The 22,578-nt window shown below is 39.2% G+C and overlaps 2 protein-coding genes across 4 annotated transcripts; both read left to right on the forward strand.

Moving 5' to 3' along the window:
- The first annotated feature begins 15,444 nt into the window (after positions 1 to 15,444).
- On the forward strand, positions 15,445 to 16,835 carry LOC131436141 (alpha-tocopherol transfer protein-like). Of its 3 annotated transcripts, none has more exons than XM_058604657.1 (3): positions 15,445 to 15,580; positions 15,721 to 16,480; positions 16,542 to 16,835. In XM_058604657.1, exons 2-3 carry the CDS (start codon positions 15,806 to 15,808, stop codon positions 16,797 to 16,799), a joined length of 933 nt encoding a protein of 310 aa, XP_058460640.1. In that variant the 5' UTR covers positions 15,445 to 15,580; positions 15,721 to 15,805; the 3' UTR covers positions 16,800 to 16,835. The 3 variants fall into 3 exon arrangements, with proteins under 3 accessions (XP_058460640.1, XP_058460642.1, XP_058460641.1); XM_058604659.1 differs by having other exon boundaries at positions 15,448 to 15,634; XM_058604658.1 differs by having other exon boundaries at positions 15,448 to 15,580; positions 15,668 to 16,480.
- A 1,457-nt stretch (positions 16,836 to 18,292) lies between these two features.
- Positions 18,293 to 19,699, forward strand: LOC131438534 (retinol-binding protein pinta-like). Its single transcript, XM_058608626.1, has 3 exons — positions 18,293 to 18,440; positions 18,573 to 19,272; positions 19,331 to 19,699. Exons 2-3 carry the CDS (start codon positions 18,598 to 18,600, stop codon positions 19,586 to 19,588), a joined length of 933 nt encoding a protein of 310 aa, XP_058464609.1. The 5' UTR covers positions 18,293 to 18,440; positions 18,573 to 18,597; the 3' UTR covers positions 19,589 to 19,699.
- Positions 19,700 to 22,578: the final 2,879 nt, after the last annotated feature.

Genomic DNA, 22,578 nt, shown 5'->3' on the forward strand with positions numbered 1-22,578 from the left:
TCGTTCAATGCGAGCTCTTTACGCGGGAATATCGTGTGTACATCCCCGCTCGTGAAGTCGAGATTGACGGCGTGGTCACCGATGCCAGTTTGACATGCGAAGACGTTCTTAAGTACGGGATGGGTTGCTTTAAAAACCCCTTACTTAAGACCGTAAAGATACTGGATTGCAAGCGATTGCATTCAGTGTCGATCGCGGGGGATGGTACCAAATCATATCCCCAATCAGACTCGTATCGGGTGACCTTCGCTGGCTCGGCTTTACCTAACTACGTCCTCCTGGACCGAGTGCGCCTCCCTGTTCGTCTTTTTGTTCCGCGTTTAATGAACTGCACCAACTGCAAGCAACTGGGACACACAACATCCCATTGCTGCAATAAACTCCGTTGTGCTAACTGTGGGGGGTCTCATGCGGATGGCTCTTGCGGTAAACGCACTGAAAAGTGTCTTTACTGTAAGGAGGGTCCGCATGACCTAATGGCATGTCCTGCGTACAAAATGCGCAAGGATAACATGAAGCGTTCCCTGAAGGAACACTCCAAGCGTTCCTTTGCTGACATGCTCAAGACTGCCACACCCCCTAAACAATCAACGAACATCTATACCTGCTTGTCAACTGACGAGAGCGAGTTTGACGACCCATTGGAAGGTACATCTTCGGCGGTCCCTCATAGCTTTAGAAAAAGAGTAAACAAATCCTCTCATAAGCTCCCAAGTAAGGGTTCGAAGATGTCTTCCGATGGGCCTCCAACATTTATATTTAGGAGTAGTGGAGAAAAAGCTCCGAAGCAAAAAGTTCCTGGTTTCGGAAAACTCAATTCTGAGAAGGAATTCCCACCACTTCCCGGGACACCAAAATCCCCAAGTGCCCCTGAAAACCCAACAGAGAATCAGCTGGGTGCTGGGCTCATAAAATTCTCTGATGTTGTGGACTGGATTTTTACCACCTTCAATATCTCTGATCCCCTTAAAAGCCTGTTTATGGCTTTGATACCTACATTTAGAACTTTTTTGAAGCAGTTGACTGCAAAATGGCCCCTTCTTTCAGCGATCGTATCCTTCGATGGCTAACTCATCCACCGAGGTCACGGATTCAATCACTGTTTTACAGTGGAATTGTAGAAGTATCATCCCAAAAATAGATTCTTTTAAAATTCTTGTGAATAATCTGAAATGTGACGCATTTGCATTGTGCGAAACTTGGCTAACTTCTGATGTTTCCCTGAACTTCCACGATTTTAACATTATTCGCCTGGATCGAGACGATCCCTACGGAGGAGTACTTTTGGGGATCAAAAAGTGCTACTCCTTCTATCGAATTAACCTCCCATCGATACCAGGTATTGAAGTTGTCGCATGTCATGTCACAATGAAAGGCAAGGACCTTTGCATTGCTTCCATCTACATTCCCCCTAGAGCCTCAGTTGGGTACCACTGGCTCAGCAGTATCATGCAACTTCTTCCCGCACCGACGTTAGTTTTAGGAGACTTTAACTCTCACGGTGCGGGATGGGGTTGTCTTCATGATGACAACAGATCAACCGCGATCTATGATCTTTGCGATAACTTCAATATGACTATTTTGAATACCGGAGAAATGACACGGATTCCCGCACCACCAGCAAGACCAAGCGCGCTGGATTTATCCTTATGCTCGACCTCGCTACGGTTGGATTGCACGTGGAAGGTGATCCCCGATCCCCACGGTAGCGACCATCTACCTATCGTAATTTCAATCGCCTACGGATTAAGACCATCGGAGACAATCAATTTTTCGTATGACCTCACACGAAATATTGATTGGAAATACTACGCAAATTCGATATCTGAGAAACTAGAATCAACACAAGAACTTCCTCCGGAGGAGGAGTACACGTTGTTGGCTGACTTGATTCTCGACACCGCGACTCAAGCTCAGACGAAACGTGTACCTGGCGCGAAAACCAACATCCGTCCTCCTAACCTGTGGTGGGACAAAGAGTGCTCATCACTGAACGCGGAAAGATCTTTAGCGTTCAAAAAGTTCAGAAAAAATGGAACACCCGATAATTATCGGAATTACGCGGCGTTAGACAAGCAAATGAAGAACTTAGTCAAAGCAAAGAAACTTGGTTATTGGCGACGGTTTGTTGAAGGATTATCAAAAGAAACATCGATGAGCACTCTTTGGAACACAGCCCGACGAATGCGCAACCAAAACGCCACGAATGAAAGCGAGGAATATTCCAACCGCTGGATATTCGATTTCGCTAAAAAAGTATGCCCAGACTCTGTTCCGGAACAGAAGACCACCCGCGCCGCGACATCAAATACAAACGAAACACCGTTTTCGATGGTAGAGTTCTCACTCGCACTCTTGTCGTGTAACAATAAAGCCCCGGGGCTAGACAGAATTAAATTCAACTTGTTGAAAAATCTCCCTGACCCTGCGAAAAGGCGCTTGTTGAATTTATTTAACAAGTTTCTTACGGGTAATATTGTCCCACACGACTGGAGACAAGTGCGAGTGATCGCCATCCAAAAACCAGGAAAACCAGCCTCCGATCACAATTCGTATCGGCCGATTGCTATGCTTTCCTGCATCCGGAAATTGTTCGAAAAAATGATTCTCTTTCGTCTTGACAATTGGGTGGAGACTAATGGCTTGCTTTCAGATACACAATTTGGTTTCCGCAGGGGCAAAGGAACGAACGATTGTCTTGCGTTGCTCTCAACAGAAATTCAAATGGCATTTGCTCGTAAAGAACAAATGGCGTCAGTTTTCCTCGACATCAAGGGGGCCTTTGACTCAGTTTCCATAAACATCCTATCTGAGAAGTTGCATCAGCATGGTCTTTCACCAATTTTGAATAACTTTTTGTATAATCTATTGTCCGAGAAACACATGTATTTCGCGCATGGTGATTTGTCGACAATACGATTCAGTTACATGGGTCTTCCTCAGGGCTCATGTTTAAGCCCCCTTTTATACAATTTTTACGTAAGCAATATTGATGAATGTATCAACACATCTTGCACGCTAAGACAACTTGCCGACGACAGCGTTGTGTCTATTATAGGACCCAAAGCTGCCGATCTCCAAGGACCATTACAAGATACCCTCGACAACTTGTCGACATGGGCTCTTCAAATGGGTATCGAGTTCTCTACGGAGAAAACTGAGCTAGTTGTATTTTCAAGGAAGCGAGAACCAGCACAATTACAGCTTCAACTAGGGGGTGAAACCATAGCTCAGGTCTTCACATTTAAATATCTCGGGGTCTGGTTCGACTCCAAAGGCACCTGGGGATGTCACATTAGATATCTGAAACAAAAATGCCAACGGAGAATCAACTTTCTTCGTACGATAACCGGATCGTGGTGGGGTGCCCATCCAGGAGACCTGATCAGGTTGTACCAAACAACGATATTGTCCGTTATGGAATATGGATGCTTTTGCTTCCGATCCGCGGCGAACACTCATTTCATCAAGCTGGAAAGAATCCAGTATCGTTGCTTGCGTATTTCCTTAGGTTGCATGCAGTCAACTCATACGATGAGTCTCGAAGTGTTGGCGGGCGTCTTACCGTTGAAAAACCGATTCTGGGATCTCTCATATCGATTGCTAATCCGATGCGAAATCTTGAATCCGAAGGTGATTGAAAACTTCGAAAGGCTTGTCGAGCTCAATTCTCAGACCCGTTTTATGTCCTTGTATTTTGATTACATGGCTCAGAATATTAACCCTTCTTCGTTTGTGCCCAACCGTGTCCTATTCTTGGATACTTCTGATTCCACTGTATTTTTCGACACATCCATGAGAGAAGAGATTCGTGGAATTCCGGATCACGTACGCCCTCAAGTGGCCCCCAATATTTTTTATAACAAATTCAGAACAGTCAACTGTGAAAAGATATTCTACACTGACGGATCATACATCAACGAGTCCACAGGCTTCGGCATCTTCAATCAAAACATCACCGCTTCTTACAAACTCAGTGATCCAGCTTCAGTTTACGTCGCAGAACTAGCTGCCATTCAGTACACTCTTGAGATCATTGAAACCTTGCCCAAAGACCATTACTTCATTGTCACGGACAGTCTAAGCTCAATAGAAGCTCTTCGGGCAATGAAGCCAGGAAAGTATCCCCCATATTTCCTGGGGAAAATACGGGAACATTTGAGAACTTTATCTGGACGGTCTTATTCAATATCGTTAGTCTGGGTCCCTTCGCATTGTTCCATTCCAGGCAATGAACAGGCAGACTCATTGGCTAAAGTGGGCGCATTAGAAGGTGATATTTATGAAAGACCAATATGCTTCAATGAATTTTTCAGAATCTCTCGTCAGAAAACTCTCGAAAGTTGGCAAACTTCATGGAGCAATGACGAACTGGGACGATGGCTACACTCCATTATCCCTAAGGTATCGACGAAACCTTGGTTCAGGGGGATGAACGTGAGTCGCGATTTCATTCGTGTTATGTCGCGGCTCATGTCAAATCACTACACCTTCAACGCACATCTCCGGCGTATTGGACTCGCGGAGAGCGGTCTCTGCACCTGTGGCGACGGTTATCAGGACATCGAGCATGTCGTGTGGTCGTGCGTAGAGTATCGTGACGTCAGGTCGCAGCTACTGGAATCCCTTAGGGCCCGAGGTAGACCGCCTGAGGTTCCGGTTCGGGATGTGTTGGCGAGTCGGGATAGTTTATATATGCTTCTAATATACCAGTACCTTAAACACATTAATATACAAGTGTAACTCGTAATATCCTCTCTCTTGTCGAGGCTAAGAATAATCTTCACCTATAGGTTCGAGACTAACATTCGCCCGATTCTCCCAATCCCTAGTCTGTCCACCATCTCTGTCGAAAATAACAAGATCTTTTTGCTGTCACTAATTTTTTCGTTCCCTTTTCCTCCGTTTCTCCACCATCTCGATGTCAACTAATTAGATCTTTGTCGTATTCAGTCATTCGTTCCCATACTCCCTTTTTTCACTCCGTTTTCCACAAAATTACTTTTCCATGTTTCTTTCAATCTCTTAGGTAACATCACCATCATCGTCCACGGAAAACTGCTCCAATCGATGACCAACATGCGGACCACCCGACGGGTATCCGTGGCCTGGGGGTGTTTCTCGCGGACCCACGTAGAATCGTCATCTGGAAGACACTCGTATTACATTCAATCCATCGACCATTGCCGATCGCCAACTGCAACTGCAACTGAATCTGCCAGAATCGACCATTGCGACCGGAATACGTCACTACCCTAATGATAATACCCTAGTTTTAAGTTAGTCGTTAATCAAGATAAGAAAATACTCTTGGCATCTTAGAGCATTAGCAGTGTGCCTTTAAATATATTATTAATGAATAAAAAAGTATCAGTCATGAACTAATGAAATAAAACCCTAGAAAATATTCTAAAAAAGATCATATCGGATGCTGAGATGTATATTATATTTTATATTATCGCTTCGCAATCCAGATAAACATATGTCAAGAACATAAAAGAGTCCTATAAAAGAATGAACAATCGTAAAATTGAATCAGTCTAATGTACATACAAATACCTAATGATACACCAAGTACAGATAAGTTAATTGCTATTGCCCAGTTAACAACAAAATTTGCACTTATTACTACTTAATCCAAACTGATCAAAGTTCAGCGTACAGTTGCAGCGTTTACCTTGGATGCAATGTTTAGTCTTACTTAGTCTAATTATAGTTGAAATGGTAACAATTATCAAATGTGACCTTCCGTAAATCGTATACATTATAACATAAGATGAGTAGAACGTAAAAGGATTCGATTTTCCCAAACTGACAAAATTAATAACATTTTCAATCGCTCTTGAATAGTGCTCTTCAGCAGGGCTTGTATTGTGAATCCTCAAACGAACGAAGCAACAAAAAACATCTGCTGTGAACACTTTGCTTGACATAGCTGAATGAGAGACCTATATTAGAGAGAAACTGGATGCGTGAGAGTATATGCTACTGAGCAGACCAATTCCCCTTGCCAAGTAAATTGTCTGTGCTCTCAGTCTCAGTTAACACATGGACTAGGCAATCCATGACAATGTAATGAAATGAAGGGTTCGCTCTCGTTAGTATTGTACGAGAAAGAAAATCTTGCTTCACGGCGTGCTACAAGACGCGAAGCAAAGTCATATAGGCAATGTTTACGGTTTATTTTTAAAGTGTAGGTTTACAGAAATCATTTTTAACATAATGTTCGCATTCCAAGACCAAGTTTGATTACATTTCACACATACTTTTAACATTTTATAGCAGGAATTTTGCATTTGAGTCCATTTTCAAAACGATCAATGTGTTTCTTGGCAGTTTACACTGTGTATATATCCTAGAAACACTAAAAGCAATGTTCTTTAAATTAATATTCATCGGAACAAAAAATTCTGAATCTAGTTTCCTCATAAAGCTTGCTTCATTTAGAATTGGAACAAAGACAATTGCCTGTATTTCAGTTATTTATTATTGTATTCAAGATCTTTTTTTATACAAATGTAGCGTTTTCTTCATACTTTTAAGAAAAAATACGGATAAAATTATTCGTCACGGTTTTGAAGGAATTCTCGAATTTTTCCTGTAACACGGCTCAGTAGGCGGCGCACACCTTCTTCGTCCATCGTTTTAGCTATCTTATTCCACCAGGTCGTCATCTGATTGATGTCTTTGACAACGTTTCTTTTTGCCTTGAGTCTCCTCTTCATGATTGCCCAGTATTTCTCAATAGGGCGGAACTGGGGGCAGTTGAGTGGGTTAAGGTTTTTCGGAACAAACTGGATACCATTCTTAAACGGCTTTGCTGTAATGACAGCTGGCCAAATCTGGCCAAAACATTACAGGATGGTCGTGGGATCGAATGAACGACAAAATTCGTTTTTGGAGACACTCTTTTTGGTATAGTTCCGATGTCATTGTCTTATTTGTAACGAAAACTTTCGTTTTTTTGCCGCAGCTGCAAATGCCCGGCCAAATCATAAATTTTCTTGCAAATTTGTCGGCAAAAACAAATTTAAATTTGGCTGGAACATCCCCCCGAGCCGTTGCCAAGTAAAATTTTTGACCTGGGATTTGACCGAAGTCAGCCTTGACACAGGTTTCATCGTCCATCAGAAGACACCCGTTGAACTTGGTCAGCACCTGGTCATATAGTTTCCGAGCACGAATTTTTACCACACTATTCTGTTTCATGGTCCGATTTGGCTGTTTGCTAGCTCGATACGACTTGATTCCTTCCCGGAGTCGAGTTCTCCTCACGGTATTATGGGCAGCACCGAATTTTCTGGCCAAATCACGGTCCGACAGATTAGGATTCCTCTTAATCGTCTTCAAAATCTTACCACGCAATTTCCGGTCGTCAGTTCGACTCCGACGATCGGCTTGAGGCTTCCGAATCGTCGTCAATGTTTTCTTATACCGTTTGATAACGCGCCATACGGTATTTCTGGGCAATTTCAGCTGTTTAGCTAGCCTAGATGCAGACCACAATGGATTTTCCAAATAACTGTGCACAATTTTTTTTCCTTCTTTCGACTTCCATGTTGATTGTTTACAAAGTACAGTCGATTTTCGGAATGTCAAAAATCATACGTGAAGCTGACAAAATTCCCGACACGTGGGCGCCAAGAGCTTCCAAATCCGTCCACCAGGAGCGCCACAATATGAGCAAAAGTTTGTTCCAATTCTAAATGAAGCAAGCTTTAGGCATCTACAATATGAGAACCATTCATCAAATGCTAACCTCATGAAGCATAGGTCTCAGCAAGCGGGCATATTCATGAACTAATGAACGAACGAAGCAGCTCTCCTTGCTTGGGTTGCGCTGTGAATTCTACCTGACATATGAATGTGTGTGAATAGCACAGATGGTGAAACCGACGACACGACCTGCCACTCGTCTATTAAAACTGTATCGTAAATTTAACTACCCCTCAGTAACTGGTAATGTCAAAACGTAATCCCTTAAAAAAATGTTGAAACTGGCAACACATGTTGATAAATTATTGATTTTAATTAACAGTTACCGTAACCTTGGTTACTGCATTTTGAAGACATGAGAAATGTAAACAAAACAAACTTCAAATCGGATATTTTAAAGCGAATAATTAAAATGGATTTTCCGAATGGAAAAATCTTTTCCCGTGGACACTGCTTCAGCATCAGAGCAGTGGATCGACTAGTCATTCGGATTTGCTAAAAGAATTCTTCTGTTGTGAAAACCGAAAAGGATCCACTTGCAATTGAACGAACGAAGTTTTCTACGGATTTAAATCCTACATTCAAGTCTGAGTTATGGATTTTTTTTTCATGAATTGTATTGATATACTAACATTTACAGTCAGCCCATCGATAAAATAATTGGGTTAAAAATAATGTGAGCTGTAAGTGTACTTTCTATTTGTAAGCGATAATCAGTGATCGTAAACGACGCAAAGAACTTTAGAAAGCTTGAAAGTCGAACAATTGCTGATGGAGAAGCGAAAAGAATTTCTTAATTATACTTATAAGAATTATTCATTATTATTATAAAACCGTGTATTGCACTTATTGTCAGAAGAAACCATCCTTTTTATTTATTTTACTTTCTTTTTCATAAAAATATTGATATTATAAATCCGTCTTCTGAGCTTTGCCTCTGTAATGACTGTTAATGTCCCACTTCAGCAGCACTGCAATGAATAGAAATGAATCTGAATAAAAAAATATTCAATAAACAGGTTGTTCAAGATAATGTTTGGAGTGTTATGATAGTATGTTTACAAAAGAATTAATGCTCTCAAAACACAGAAACAAAATTGAGGCACTCACTTTAATCGTACTGATGATGGCTGTAGCATTTCATTGGTCTACATCCTCGAGTTGTTCTCAGAAATTCACTGAACTGGCGCAAAGGGAAGCAAATTAAAAACTTATGGAACGATTCCACAACTTTCTCAAATTGTTTGTTTATTTATCCTGGGGATCCATGGTAACTAGTTCATAGCAACTTAAGCAGTGTTGCTCGAGAAGATTATTTTTATCTTTATCAGGGAGTCGCTATATTTTTGGTAACTGGTGGTAAATCGTTAACGGACAATTTCAATGCAAATTTTTATTCGGAGTGCCTGGTCGTGTCGTCGGTGAAACCCTTTTGTTAATATTCGTTGCTTCAATTTGCAAACCCTGCTCTTCAGACTGCAGTATACACAGCAATTTTTCCAGCTTGACAGTATAGACTGTCGAATCGATTTCAATAGTTGGTATTTTTCTAACTCACATGCGTATAGCGCATCTTTTCACCGAAGTTTTCGAAAGTAATTTGCTTAAGCTATTAGTAAATCACAATTATCTTCAAATTTTGCTACTGCGACTGCCGAAATGTCAAATATTACGTTGACAGTTTTCGTAAATCTGAAAACTTTATTAATTCTACGGAGCTGTAATTTCAAAATTATGAAAAAAAGAAAAATTACTATTTGTTCAGTGAATCGCAATGAATACTTTTTCTACTATTTGTTTTGACTTTCTCAACAAGAAAAGTTATGCACTGTAAAAACCGAAAGCCATTCGGATTATTTTGTCGAGATGACAAATAGTCTGTGTGTTTACCAAATTTGTTACTACTCTCTGTTCTAGGAGATGGCTGGAACGATTTTCTCAAACGTCGATGCAAATTAAGGGTCTAAAGATTTTTTTTTGTTTCAATTATAGAGGTTTTAATCATAAGGTCATTCGCCTCTTCTGGTCATAAAAGCTTTCTGACCCTATCTCTTTGGACCAGAAAAGCTTTCTGACCCTATGTGCGGGGTTGGGGATCGAACCCAGGTGGGCAGCGTGAAAGGCATCGACTAACCCATCACGCTATACCCGTCCCCCGTCTAAGGACTTCGTTTAGGGTCTGACTTCCGGTTATGTAATTGTAGAGTGTGAGTATAAAGTATCAAAGTTTTTTCCTTTCTCGTATAGAAAGGAATATGCAATCACTTGAAAAATCGACTAGAAAAATTTGGTCCGGAGGACCAAGAGTTATATACCGTTCGACTCAGTTCGTCGAGCTTAGCAATTTCTGTGTGTTTATGTATGTGTGTGCGTGTGCGTCGAACAATCTCACAAGGTTTTCTCGAGGATGGCTGAACCGATTTTGACAAACTTAGGCTGTATCGCGCAAATGACACACGGAAGTTCTATGAGAAGGTCAACCGCTCACGTGAAGGCTACACGCCACAGGCCGAAATGTGCAGATACCGGTGGTAACCTTCTCGCGCACGAACGTGAGGTGATCGACAGGTGGAAGCAGTACTATGACGAGCATCTGAATGGCGGCGCACAAGATACAGAGAACGACACAGGAATCATTCTGGGTGCACGCTCAGCCGACAAAAGATTCCCAGTCATGATCTGTCGGAGATAAGTAAAGAGATCGGCAAGCAGAGAAACAACAAAGCCGCGGGCAATGACCAGTTACCAGCTGCGAGCTGCTCAAAGGAGAGGCACTGGCCAGAGCGCTGCGCTGGATGATTTCTAAGGTTTAGAAGGAGCAGATTCTACCGCAGGAATGGATGGATGGAGTGGTATGTCCCGTCTACAAAAAAGGCGATAAGCTAGATTGTTGCAATTACCGCGCAATCACATTGCTGAACTCCGCCTACAAGGTACTCTCTCAAATCCTTTGCCGTCGTTTATCACCAATAGCTAAGGAATTCGTAGAGCCGTACCAAGCGTGATTTACTTGAGCCCGCGCCACTACGGCACAATCGATCGAGTACAGCTATGGCAGATGATGCACGAATACGGCTTCCCGGATAAACTGACGCGATTGGTCAAAGCAAAAGATGTGTTACGTTCGAGTATCTGGGACGCTTTTGAGTACCCTCGAATCTCGAAGAGGACTACGATAAGGTGATGAACTCTCTTGTATCTTGTTCAATATTGCCTTGGAAAGTGTGATGCAGAGAGCGAGATTCGACACGAGTGGCACGATCTTCCGAAAGTCTCGTGGTCTCATACGGAAGTTCATCCGAATCTGACTTCTGATTCCGGAATTATCGGGTAATAACGTGCTTCCCGGTTTCCGGTTCTGGAAGGTCCGAAAATAGTGGTCATATATTCCAAAATGAGTCTCAGTCACTTTTCTCAGCGATGGATGAACCGATTTTCACAAACTTGAGTTCAAATGAAAGGTCTTATGGTTGTACAAAAAATACTGCACTTTTCTACGGAATCTCCAAAAATTTACACCGTCGTTTAAAATACGATGTGAAAATCCTTTAAAATCTTTTTAATTTGAATCAAAACTAGTAGAGTTTCTACGTCATGTTAGTTGATGGTCATACGTACCGACTTCGATTGTAACGGTTCCCGGATTCCGGTTTCAAGCTTAGCAATACTTCGAACTGACTTCGTTTTTTCATGGATTGCCTAACTGATCTGAGAACTATTTCATTCTGCAGGTTATACAAGATTATGCACAGCTAGTCTTTTTGATTTTTTCAAGAATCTAAGAAAATTATGTTGAAGAATACCACAGTATTATATATGAGAGTTTGATTGACATGAGAAAGGACCATGTAAATTGGTTAGTAAATTGCACTAATTTGCAGATCCTTTTAGCTGATGAAAAAATCACCTTACTTCAGTGTTTGGACACTTCAAAACGGAACACATTTCAATTACTCATAGATTCCTAAATCAATTCTCACAACCAAGGATGGCTTTTATCGTATCAAAGAACGCTCACCAGCAACTCTTCACACGATTGAATCAGTGCCATCAAAGAGACACGGATATCATCGCAACAACAAAAACCCGGCATGACATTTTTTTTTTATTCAATATTATAATATAATTTTAAGGCACACTGCTTAAGCTCTAAGATGCCAAGGGTATTTATACGGCATGACATTTAACATAGAATAGACACCAGTGCGAGAGCGAATTTCTCTCGATGACATTTCTGAGAATCAAAGGTTAGCACGCTGCTGTAGGGATCCTCTCTGAAGCAACAAACGTTCGCTTATTCTCGTTTCGCGATCCGATTCTATACAGGCAGTTGAAAATTGCGATAGAATCATTTTACTATTGCCGCTTATTCTAACTATGTTCATATAATCTTTATATAAGTTGTGTCTATGAAAATGTCTGTGAATGCTCCACACAACCGTTTTGAAATATTACAACCTAGTATGAAAATCATCAAGTTGAATCATTGTTTCGATTTTCTGCGATAATTGTCAACTTGCGATTGTCTATTGGGAAATTCCACACAGTAACGATCATTATCAGACTGCAATTTTTTTAAGGGCCGTGAAATACTCAGAGTATGAAGTGGAGCGAAGAAACGTAGAAAAATTCTCTCGCGGTTCATGCATTGAGAGACTCGAATTCTTGTAGCATCTTCTACCGGATTGAAAATGTTGTATACAATATAGATAGTGATATAGCCGCTTCTGTCAAATTTTCGGCAATCGCCAACACTGCTCACACCTTTAAATTCAGTTGAAAGCAGTTTCAAGTCCATAGGTAGCATCAATTTCCCAATGAGCATCATAAAGCCAATAGATGAATTAAAACACATATTGAATTTTTGAACAAATGTATGAAAAGCCATTACAACAGTCTGTTTCATTTTAGCTAGTGTAATTTTATTTATGAAAAATAGACATTTGGAAATTCTGGCATTGTACAGTAGTTCAAAAGTGCAATTTTAAGCTCCTAATTGATAACACATTAGAAACGTGGTTTTAGAGGTACAGTATCTTTGGCATAGTTACTCAGAATAATAAGTTGCCATCTTCTGAAATTTTTATGAATGTGATTAATCCCCTAAAAGTGAGCTCAGGTCAACATGGAGGCTAAATAACTACAAAAAAGTTGTGCAGAAAATCATTTCAAACAAATTTGCAAAAGGTTATATTCCCGTAACTTAAGAAGAATTCATGACATAAAGTATTTTCTGAAAAGGGTTTCCTAAAACCAGTATTGTAAGAAAAATTATACATTTTTCATTTCTAAGAGTATTACATGTTATACAAATTTATTCATCGTTAAAAATTACATATCTTTATCCAATTTATAATGCCCCTCTCATTTTAGTTTAATGAATGAAATCTTTTTCTTGAAATAATTCTAACTTGTTTAGCATCAAAATGCACAGAAAGGTGTAGATGGGGCCACTTACATATAAAATTACTTAAAAAAACATGCATACCGTGGTTGAATTACACGTCTGCAATCGACTGCAGGATCTTTTCAACTATCCTTGTCCTTGACATTCGGAATGATAAGGTTAATTGTAAATAAGATCAGATTTCAGCATGTATTCGATACCATGGTAATTGTCACAATGAATTAATGTTTTGCGCATCAATTTTATTTGTTGTTTTGGAGCAGTAAAAAGCACACAGAAAATCGTGTCTCTTTTGCTCTTCAACAGGCATAAAACCTCCTCGTCCATATCTATGAAAGTTCGAGAATTTTTTTATCAAAATCCGTCATATATATTTGAATGTGTATTTTATGTTCAATCCTTCCTCTGAACGAAAATGGTTGTGTATACGCTTGAGGAACGCGTGAAAATAGTGCAGTTTTACTTTGAAAATCATGGTAATGTTGCGGAATGTGTGCGAAAAAATCATTTTCTCGGAAGAGGCACATTTTCATCTTGGCGGGTATGATAATAAGCAAATTTGTCGCATCTGGGGGACGGAAAACCCACACGTTATCAAGGAGAAGCCGATGCATCCTCAGAGAGTAACGGTTTGGTGCGGATTTTGGTCTGGCGGCATCATTGTGCCATTTTTCTTCGAAAATGAGGCAGGAGCCGCCGCCACGGTCAATGGCGAGCGCTACCGCGCCATGATTAGCAATTGATTCTTCCCGTTACTTGAAGAGGAAGACTTAGACACCATTTTGTTCTAACAAGACGGCGCTCCGTGCCACACAGCCAACGCTACGATCGATCTTCTGCGCACAGTCTTCGAAGATCTAATTATCAGTCGAAATTCGGATGTCGTTTGGCCGCCTCGGAGCCGTGATTTGACGCCGTTAGACTGTTATCTTTGGGGGGCTGTCAAAGATAAGTGTTATGTGGATAAGCCAGAGACAGTTCAAGCCTTGAAGGACAACATTAGTGCAGCCATAGCTGAAATAAAGCTGCATATAATCGAAAATGTACTAAAAAACTGGACCGACCGTATAGCGTACTGCAAGGCCAGCCGAGGAAGCCATTTGAATGAAATTATATTCCACAATGAACCGGAAGGATTGTACTTTAATATGAAAAATAAATTTTGAAATCGGTTGAACCGTTTGTGTTTTATTGCATGTTTAAAAAAAAGTTACATGACGGACGCTGTATATGTATGGATGGATTAATAATGATTTTCATCAAATTTGCTGTTTGAAGACAAAATGGTGTTAAAATTTGCATAAAGAATTTCGTACTTTTCAGAATAAAATTGTTTTGTAAATAACCTCAACTCAGATCCCACCGAAATAAACTATTTAGTAAAATTTCTAACAACAAAATGATTAGTCCAACTAGTAGTATGATGAAACACTTTTTATTACCCCATATGTTTTATTTTTCCATAATTATTGATTGGTGAATTATTATTATTTGGAAGAAACACAGTTTTAAAAATAAGATTCACTACGTTAATTTTTAATTAACGTACAAAAAGGTACGACGTCGTGGTCTATAAATTAATTCAAAGATGTCTGAATAAAACTCGAGTCCAAATAGATATATTGGTATTTTTCTTCTCGAATAGAACTATGAAATTCTTATTCAATAGAATTATTATACTTTCTGTTTGCGCGTGTGTGCACAGTTCAAAAAATTCTTGAGATTTTATATCTTGTCAGATGCACATAAATGGAGCGTCATATTTTACACAAATTTATATTCAAGAAGATAAAAATTTGTGTGATTTGAAAATTACATGGTTTTAAAACGAAATCAAAAGATCGACAACAACAACGCGACCTGAACATTGAAAAACCATAAATCACATAGCACACCAGTTAGTCGACTGAGTCACAGAAGCACATATCTGCTTGGCTGGTAAATCGTGCATATAAATTCATACAGTCTCACTTGCTAACCGAGTGCAAATTACACTCGGAACCAGTAAATTTCTGTACGAATGGAATATTGCGTCATTTGAGAAGGTAGTTACGAATTGTATCGTTTGTAGAATTATGTCACTTGTAAAATTCATAATTTCTTTCTGTGTGCGTTAAAATACTGAAAATAGGTTTCAACTGAAAATTTTTTCGAAAAATAAACTTTTGAGTTTGCTGAAAAATGGTTGATGGAATTAAGGAAGACTATCGATTAAATGGCATGGAAACTTCAAAACTGCAACGCGATCGACGTTGACCGCTTAAGATAAGAACAAAGCTTTTTTACAGGTCATTGTTTTATCTTATCTTCAGATATTGGTTATAAACACCACTACGCATGCTAATATCGACAAAAGGCTAAAGCGTGTTGGTCACTGAAAACCAATAATTTAGAAATTGCTGTTCTGAAAGTCTAACGTGTTTTCTGCTCACATCGGATTCAACCGTCACAAGTAAGGTAAGCTCAGTGATAATCATCAAATTCATCCGAATGTTTTATCATCAGTGAAATGTAAGATTTTTTACAATTTAAATATTATGAAAGTTTTCCATCTACTAATTTAAATCTGCCTCGATCTCCAACCTACATAATCTAAGCGAACAAATCGACGTTATCAAGGGCTATAAAATAATAACATCTTCAGTAAACGGAATCAGTTTACAGTTAGAGACAGTGTCCAACATGCCAAATATTCGACCTCTTTGTCCTGAACTGGCACGGAAGGCCCGAGAGGAACTCCACGAAATTCCAGAACGTTTGGATGATGACCTGGCGGCGCTACGAGCATGGTTGGCGAAATGCCCTCACATCAAATCGCGCACTGACGATCAGTTCCTTGTGACATTTTTGCGCGGAGGCAAACACAGTTTAGAGCGCGCCAAGGAGAAACTTGACTTGTATTATAGTGTGCGTACTGCTTTACCTGAATTAATGAAAAACCGGGATCCGTCCAATAAGAAAATGGCAACGCTTATGAGACTTGGAAGTGCTGTACCCCTGCCAACGACAGAAACTCCGGACGGTCCTCGTATTTTGTTAATCAAACCTGGAGCCTACAATCCAGACGATTACACTATACAGGAGGTATTCAAATTCAACTGTATGATGGGAGATATTTTGCTGAAAGAAGACGATAACTTAGGAATAGCGGGACAAGTCGGCATCCTCGACTTAGCAAACACCAAGATGGCACACTTCTTACAATTTAGTCCGACCTTTGTGAAGAAAATTACTATGCTGAGTCAGGAGGCTTCACCACTGCGTTTGAAGGGCTTCCATTACATCAACACTCCACCAGGATTCGAAACGGTATATAATATGTTTAAAGGATTCATGAACGAGAAAAATCGATCGCGTGTAAGTTTCGTGTGTTGTAAAGCAATCACATACACTGTGTAACATTATTTTGCATTTTCAGTTACACGTGCACGGGAGTAATATGGAATCATTGTACAAGCACATTCCCAGACGGCTTCTACCGGAAGAATATGGTGGTGAAGCAGGTCCCTTGCAGGAGCTTGCAAATCAATGGGCAAAAAAAATTGAAAGCTACCAGGACTACTTCAAAGAAGACGAACAGTACGGAACAACGGAAAGTAAACGACCGGGAAAACCGAAGAATGCAGAAAGTCTGTTTGGAATTGAGGGATCTTTCAGGAAGCTGGAAGTAGACTGAAAATAAAAATGATTCAAAAGATCCATGGCACAAAAACCTTCGATGCATTTTTCATTGTACACGAAATTTCATGTTTATATTTCATGCGAATTACTATTATTTCAAATCCAATGACGTTTAAATTTAAAATTGTACTATACCGGTGTAGCGGAAACTATACTGAAACCGTTCGTTTTTGTCAATTGCACTACATCTGTGCACCACTTTGTCTGCTCCAGCATTCAGCGAAAGTTCAATGTAATGTTGAAGAATGAAATCGTTTATCGTAGCCAAGGGTATAACCATTACCATTAACATTGTTAAGTTCAAAAATCAAGAAGCTGTCAATTCTGGTTTAGGTGATATAACGGCACAAGTGACGTTACCGACAAAACTAACGCATTTTGATATTTGATTAGACTCCTGAGAAAAAATTATTTCCGCAATCCATTTACGCAGTACACAGATACAAATAAGCCAATTATATGAAAACTAGAGATGCCACGTATACAGATTAATCTCTGAATTTAGGGATTTCTGATAAACGCTGCAGATATTTAGGAATTTTACTTACTATCAAATGATAATTGGACATTTTTTAAATTTACATCTTTAAAGCATTTGACTTTCATTTCTGCTTGCTAAAAGGCGATATTTTTTCCACTGTCACTGCAACAGTTTGGTTTCACAAACTTTTTAAACCCTGCTTCAAAATTTAACCTGGCACCCCTGATGTGATCGGCGTATGGCATTTATACTAATATTAGTGTGTGAACAAAATGTTCCTGTCAACATTTTCAGCGATAAAGTATAAAAATTCGTAACATTAGCAATATTTTTTTGTCGCTCGATTTTCTCCGAGATCATTCAACAAAAGTCAATAAACTTTGGCTTGTTTGAAAGTTACAGTATGATAATTGATCAAGTATCGAAGGGTAATGGCAAACATTTCCGTTTCGGGAAATGTAATCTTATATGTAACGTGACCGACAAATCGCAGTGTTTTTTAATGCTCCAAAATTTTATTTCTTGAAGATGCCTGAATCGATTTCGAAAGTCTCACAATATAAACGGCCGATGATTTAATCCTAAAAATAGAGTAAAGAGAATTTTAAATAGCAAGAGAAAGGCACTATCACACTACTAGGTGAATTACGAAGAGTTTTTCTAAGTGTATAGGTAGCCAATCGATTTGGAGTACTGTGAGCCGAGCTTAAGGTAACACTGAGGCAATTCGAACAAACACAATTGTTTATCTCAAACGTTTTAATCATTTTTTACATTTTTTCTTTCAAAACACAAGTAGACCTAAACACTTTAAATACTTGTAACCCGTTTGCATGTGACATCCTCAACGATTTTACATTATCGAATAAAGAGCACAATACTCCAACAAATCTTGTTCCATTTGATATCGACGTTTGATTACATAGCGACATGTTCCTATAGTCAGAATAGTGCAAAAGGGAGCATTGAATAGTGTATGTTCAAACAAACACATTTACTGGTTACTCAGTAAGTGGATGGATTCAAATTTTGCAGTCTTATCTATCAGTCACACGAAGCTATCGCAAAATACTATTCGAATAATCGTGTTTAAAAGCTCAGTTTACGTGACACTGTGGACTGAGTAGAACGTGATACAAAATTATCGAGTTAAAGGTACAATTTGTAGGAAAAATATTCTCGCTGAGTACTTTAAAAATTTGAATTATTATCGATCCACCTCTACCACGTTCAATAAATGCCATTAAACTTCCAACTGAACTGTGTTATCTGCACCATTCTTTTCAGTCTTGCGTCGTTATCAACCACGGTAATGCCGAATATACGACCTCTAAGTCCAGAGTTAGCCAAAAAGGCAAGAGAAGAACTTAATGAAGTACCGGAAAGAATTGATAGTGACCTAGCCGCACTACGAACATGGCTGGCAAAAAGCCCTCATATCAAATCCCGGGATGATGATCAATTCCTGGTAACGTTTCTACGAGGGGGTAAATATAGCCTGGAACGCGCCAAGGAAAAATTGGATATGTTCTATACTGTGCGCTCGGCTTTACCAGAGATGTTAAAAAATCGGGATCCATTCGAAGAGAATATGGCCGCCATTCTCAGAAGTGGTATGTTTTTACCTCTTCCGCAGACGGAAACGCCAGATGGTCCTAGAATTGTACTCGTCAGGCCTGGAGTTATCGATCCAAACAAGTACCCAATGCAGCAAGTTTTCAAACTTCAAAGTATGATAATAGATATAATGATGAAAGAAGATGACAATCTGTGTGTTGCTGGTCAGGTTGCAATTGGGGACTTGGAAAATGCAACGATGGCCCATTTCATGCAATTCAGTCCGACGTTTATGAAAAAGATGACTCTTTTGAGCCAGGAAGCATCACCACTTCGCCTGAAAGGTGCTCATCATCTTCATACACCTCCTGGATTCGAAACTATATTCAACATATTTAAAGGATTTATGAATGAAAAAAACCGATCTAGAGTAGGTGCTTTGTAACTAATTCGTATGTAACTAATAATGAAATATCACAAACTTTCAGCTGTTTGTACATGGAAGTAACATGGAAGCTTTGTACAAATACATCCCAAAACGTCTTCTTCCGGAGGAATATGGAGGGGAAGCAGGACCGATTCAAGCCATTGTGGATACATGGGTGAAAAAGGTTGAAAGCTACCGGGATTACTTCAAGGAAGAAGAACAATTTGGCACAGATGAGAAGAAACGCGTTGGGAAACCGAAAAATGCTGAGAGCCTGTTTGGTTTTGAAGGATCCTTCAGACAGCTGGAAGTAGATTAATATGTCGATGACATCAGGTAACGAATACCGAGATTACAAAAAAAAATATACATAGGTTTCGAAAATAAAATTGCTGAAAGATAGATTGTCTCTGGGCTAGGTTGAATTCTTTTGTAGTAAAAATATTGCACGTCATAAATTTTGTATCTGATATTTCACTAAGCGAACACACTGACACTCATCGCCCCATAATCGCAGTCGAATCTGAATGAAACTGCTCACCTTTTTCGCCATCGCTTGTGAAAAAATACTCATGAAATTGAAAATTTTCACTAATCGCACTGTAATACAGGAACCGGAAGTCGGATTTGGATCAGTTGTTTTATGTAGGCTTTTTAAAAAATTTCAAGACTTTTTATTTGCTCCTTAGTTTGGGAAAATCGATTAAGAAATTTCCGAGAAAATCGAGTGCGCATTTTTTTCAAAAATTTGTAGATATTTCCTTGTAATTCCGGAACCGGAAGTCGGATCCAAAAAAAACTCAAGAAATTTGTGTGAGGCCATAAGACCTTTCATTTGAATCTAAGTTTGTGAAAATCGGTCATGGCATCTCTGTGTGTGACTATTTTTCCTTTTTTCTTGCATATTACCCTTTAACTCCGGACCCGGAAGTCGGATCGGGATAAAATTTAAAAGCAGTCTATGGGACCATAAGACTTTCCATTGAGATCTGAGTTTGTGAAAAACGGCTCAGTAATCTCTGAGAAAATTGAGTGACATTATTCTTTACAAACAGACATTTTGTGATTTCGATGAACTGAGTCGAATGGTATATGGCACTCGGCCCTCCGGGCCTAGGTTGTGAAATTGGTTTTTAACAGCGATTGCATAGCCTTTCTATATCAGAAAGGCAAAACAGTACACTCGATTTTCTCAAAGACCGCTTAACCAATTTTCTTCAACTCAGATTCAAATATAAAGCCCTAATTTTGGTGCTACGGGAAGAAATGTGCAGAAACAAGCGTACTCGATAAAACAAATAAAAAGTTTTAGAATCCCATAGAACCCTACCAGATTTCATCCAGGTACGATTGTCGGTCCCGCAATTGAAAACTAATATGTATGGAAATTTAATTTTCATGAGCGTGTTATTATACCTGCTCCGATTTCTACAAACTTAGTTTCAAATAAAAGGTATCACAGTCCCATAGCCTGAATTTCATTTGGGTGCGACTTCTGGTTCCGGAGTTACCTAAGACAAGACCTGACAAATGGCTTCTTATTCTTCCTTCCGAATCATCCTTCTCGTCATTTTCGCCCTGTGGAATAAATACCAACGAATCGGCTACAGTGTAGCCACATTTACAGATACTTTAATAACTTTATGCTAAGAAAAACTGTTTATTAAATTTAAATTTTTAGAATCGGTTTTTAATTTGAAATAAATATGAAAAATGTGTTGGTGAATGGATTTTATTATTATATATTAATGCTTAAAAACAATTAATTGAGCTTTGATGACAAAACACGAAATATCTCATGTTGAACGCAAAATCGAATCCATTGTTGACGTATTACCGGATCTTTTGGAAACCGGAAAAAGTCAAGTTTGGATAGAAATGTTTAGTGTGACCACAGTGTGGCACACAACAGTTCATTCTTCTCGTAAAACTAAACACACTTTCGAGTTTATACTAATTTAACAAATCTTTTTTGGTTACACTTTTATTCACTAAAAATAAAAACGGCTGGATGCTGATTTTAAGTACACAGTGCTGCCACTAAAAACATTTATTACAAATGAGATTGGAAAAAAGTGAAACATTCTCTGAAAATTTTCATTTTCATTGGTGAGCTAAAATTATACATTCTAATAAACTTGTTTTCTGATTTTCTTTATACTTGGCATCATTGCTCGCGTACCCTGCAAAAGTTTTTTCTTTTCACAATGTGCGGGTAGCAACATCAAAATCAGCCAATCAGAAACTGGTCCATTTTGGAACATAAGCAACCCCCCCCCCCCCCCCACAAAGGAAAAATGTGCACTTAATTTTCTCGGAACAGGGCTTAACCGATTTTCACAATCTAAGATTAAAATGAAAGGTCTCAAATTTTTATAATATTTGATCCAGATCCGACTTCCTGTTTCGAAACTACTTCATGAGTATTTTTTTCACAAGCGATGCAAAATCAAGTGACTGATAAAAGTCTCTAGTTTTCAGAACTTGGTAGTCGGTAGATATATAAACCTTATTCTACTGGTCACCGTTTCCTGTTCCGGAAGCACCGAAAGTAGAGAAGAAAAACTTCAAAAGAGGATCTCAATTTGATTTCTCAGAATCACCTATGTACAGAACAAGCTAAATGACTGCTGATGGGCTAAGCATGTCATCGGGATTCAGGACAACAACCCACAGGAATTGTTGTTGAATATTATTCAGCAGGCACAAGAAGAAGAGGAACACGGCAGGCAAGATGGATCGATCAAGTGGATTTACGAAGCATCCGGGCAAAGAGTGGCCATGGATCGAGTAATATGGAGACGTTTGTTAGATACAGCAAAGAACAACACAGAACTAGACTAGTAAGGTAAGCAAAAATTCATTCGCTAGTGGGCTTACAGATTTACGATAAAAAATAGATTTTGCTAGAACCCTGATATAAATTTAACCTGGCACCCCTGATGTGATCGGCGTATGGCATTTATACTAATATTAGTGTGTGAACAAAATGTTCCTGTCAACATTTTCAGCGATAAAGTATAAAAATTCGTAACATTAGCAATATTTTTTTGTCGCTCGATTTTCTCCGAGATCATTCAACAAAAGTCAATAAACTTTGGCTTGTTTGAAAGTTACAGTATGATAATTGATCAAGTATCGAAGGGTAATGGCAAACATTTCCGTTTCGGGAAATGTAATCTTATATGTAACGTGACCGACAAATCGCAGTGTTTTTTAATGCTCCAAAATTTTATTTCTTGAAGATGCCTGAATCGATTTCGAAAGTCTCACAATATAAACGGCCGATGATTTAATCCTAAAAATAGA

This window comes from Malaya genurostris, chromosome 3, assembly GCF_030247185.1.
Source record: "Malaya genurostris strain Urasoe2022 chromosome 3, Malgen_1.1, whole genome shotgun sequence".
NCBI lineage: Eukaryota > Metazoa > Arthropoda > Insecta > Diptera > Culicidae > Malaya > Malaya genurostris.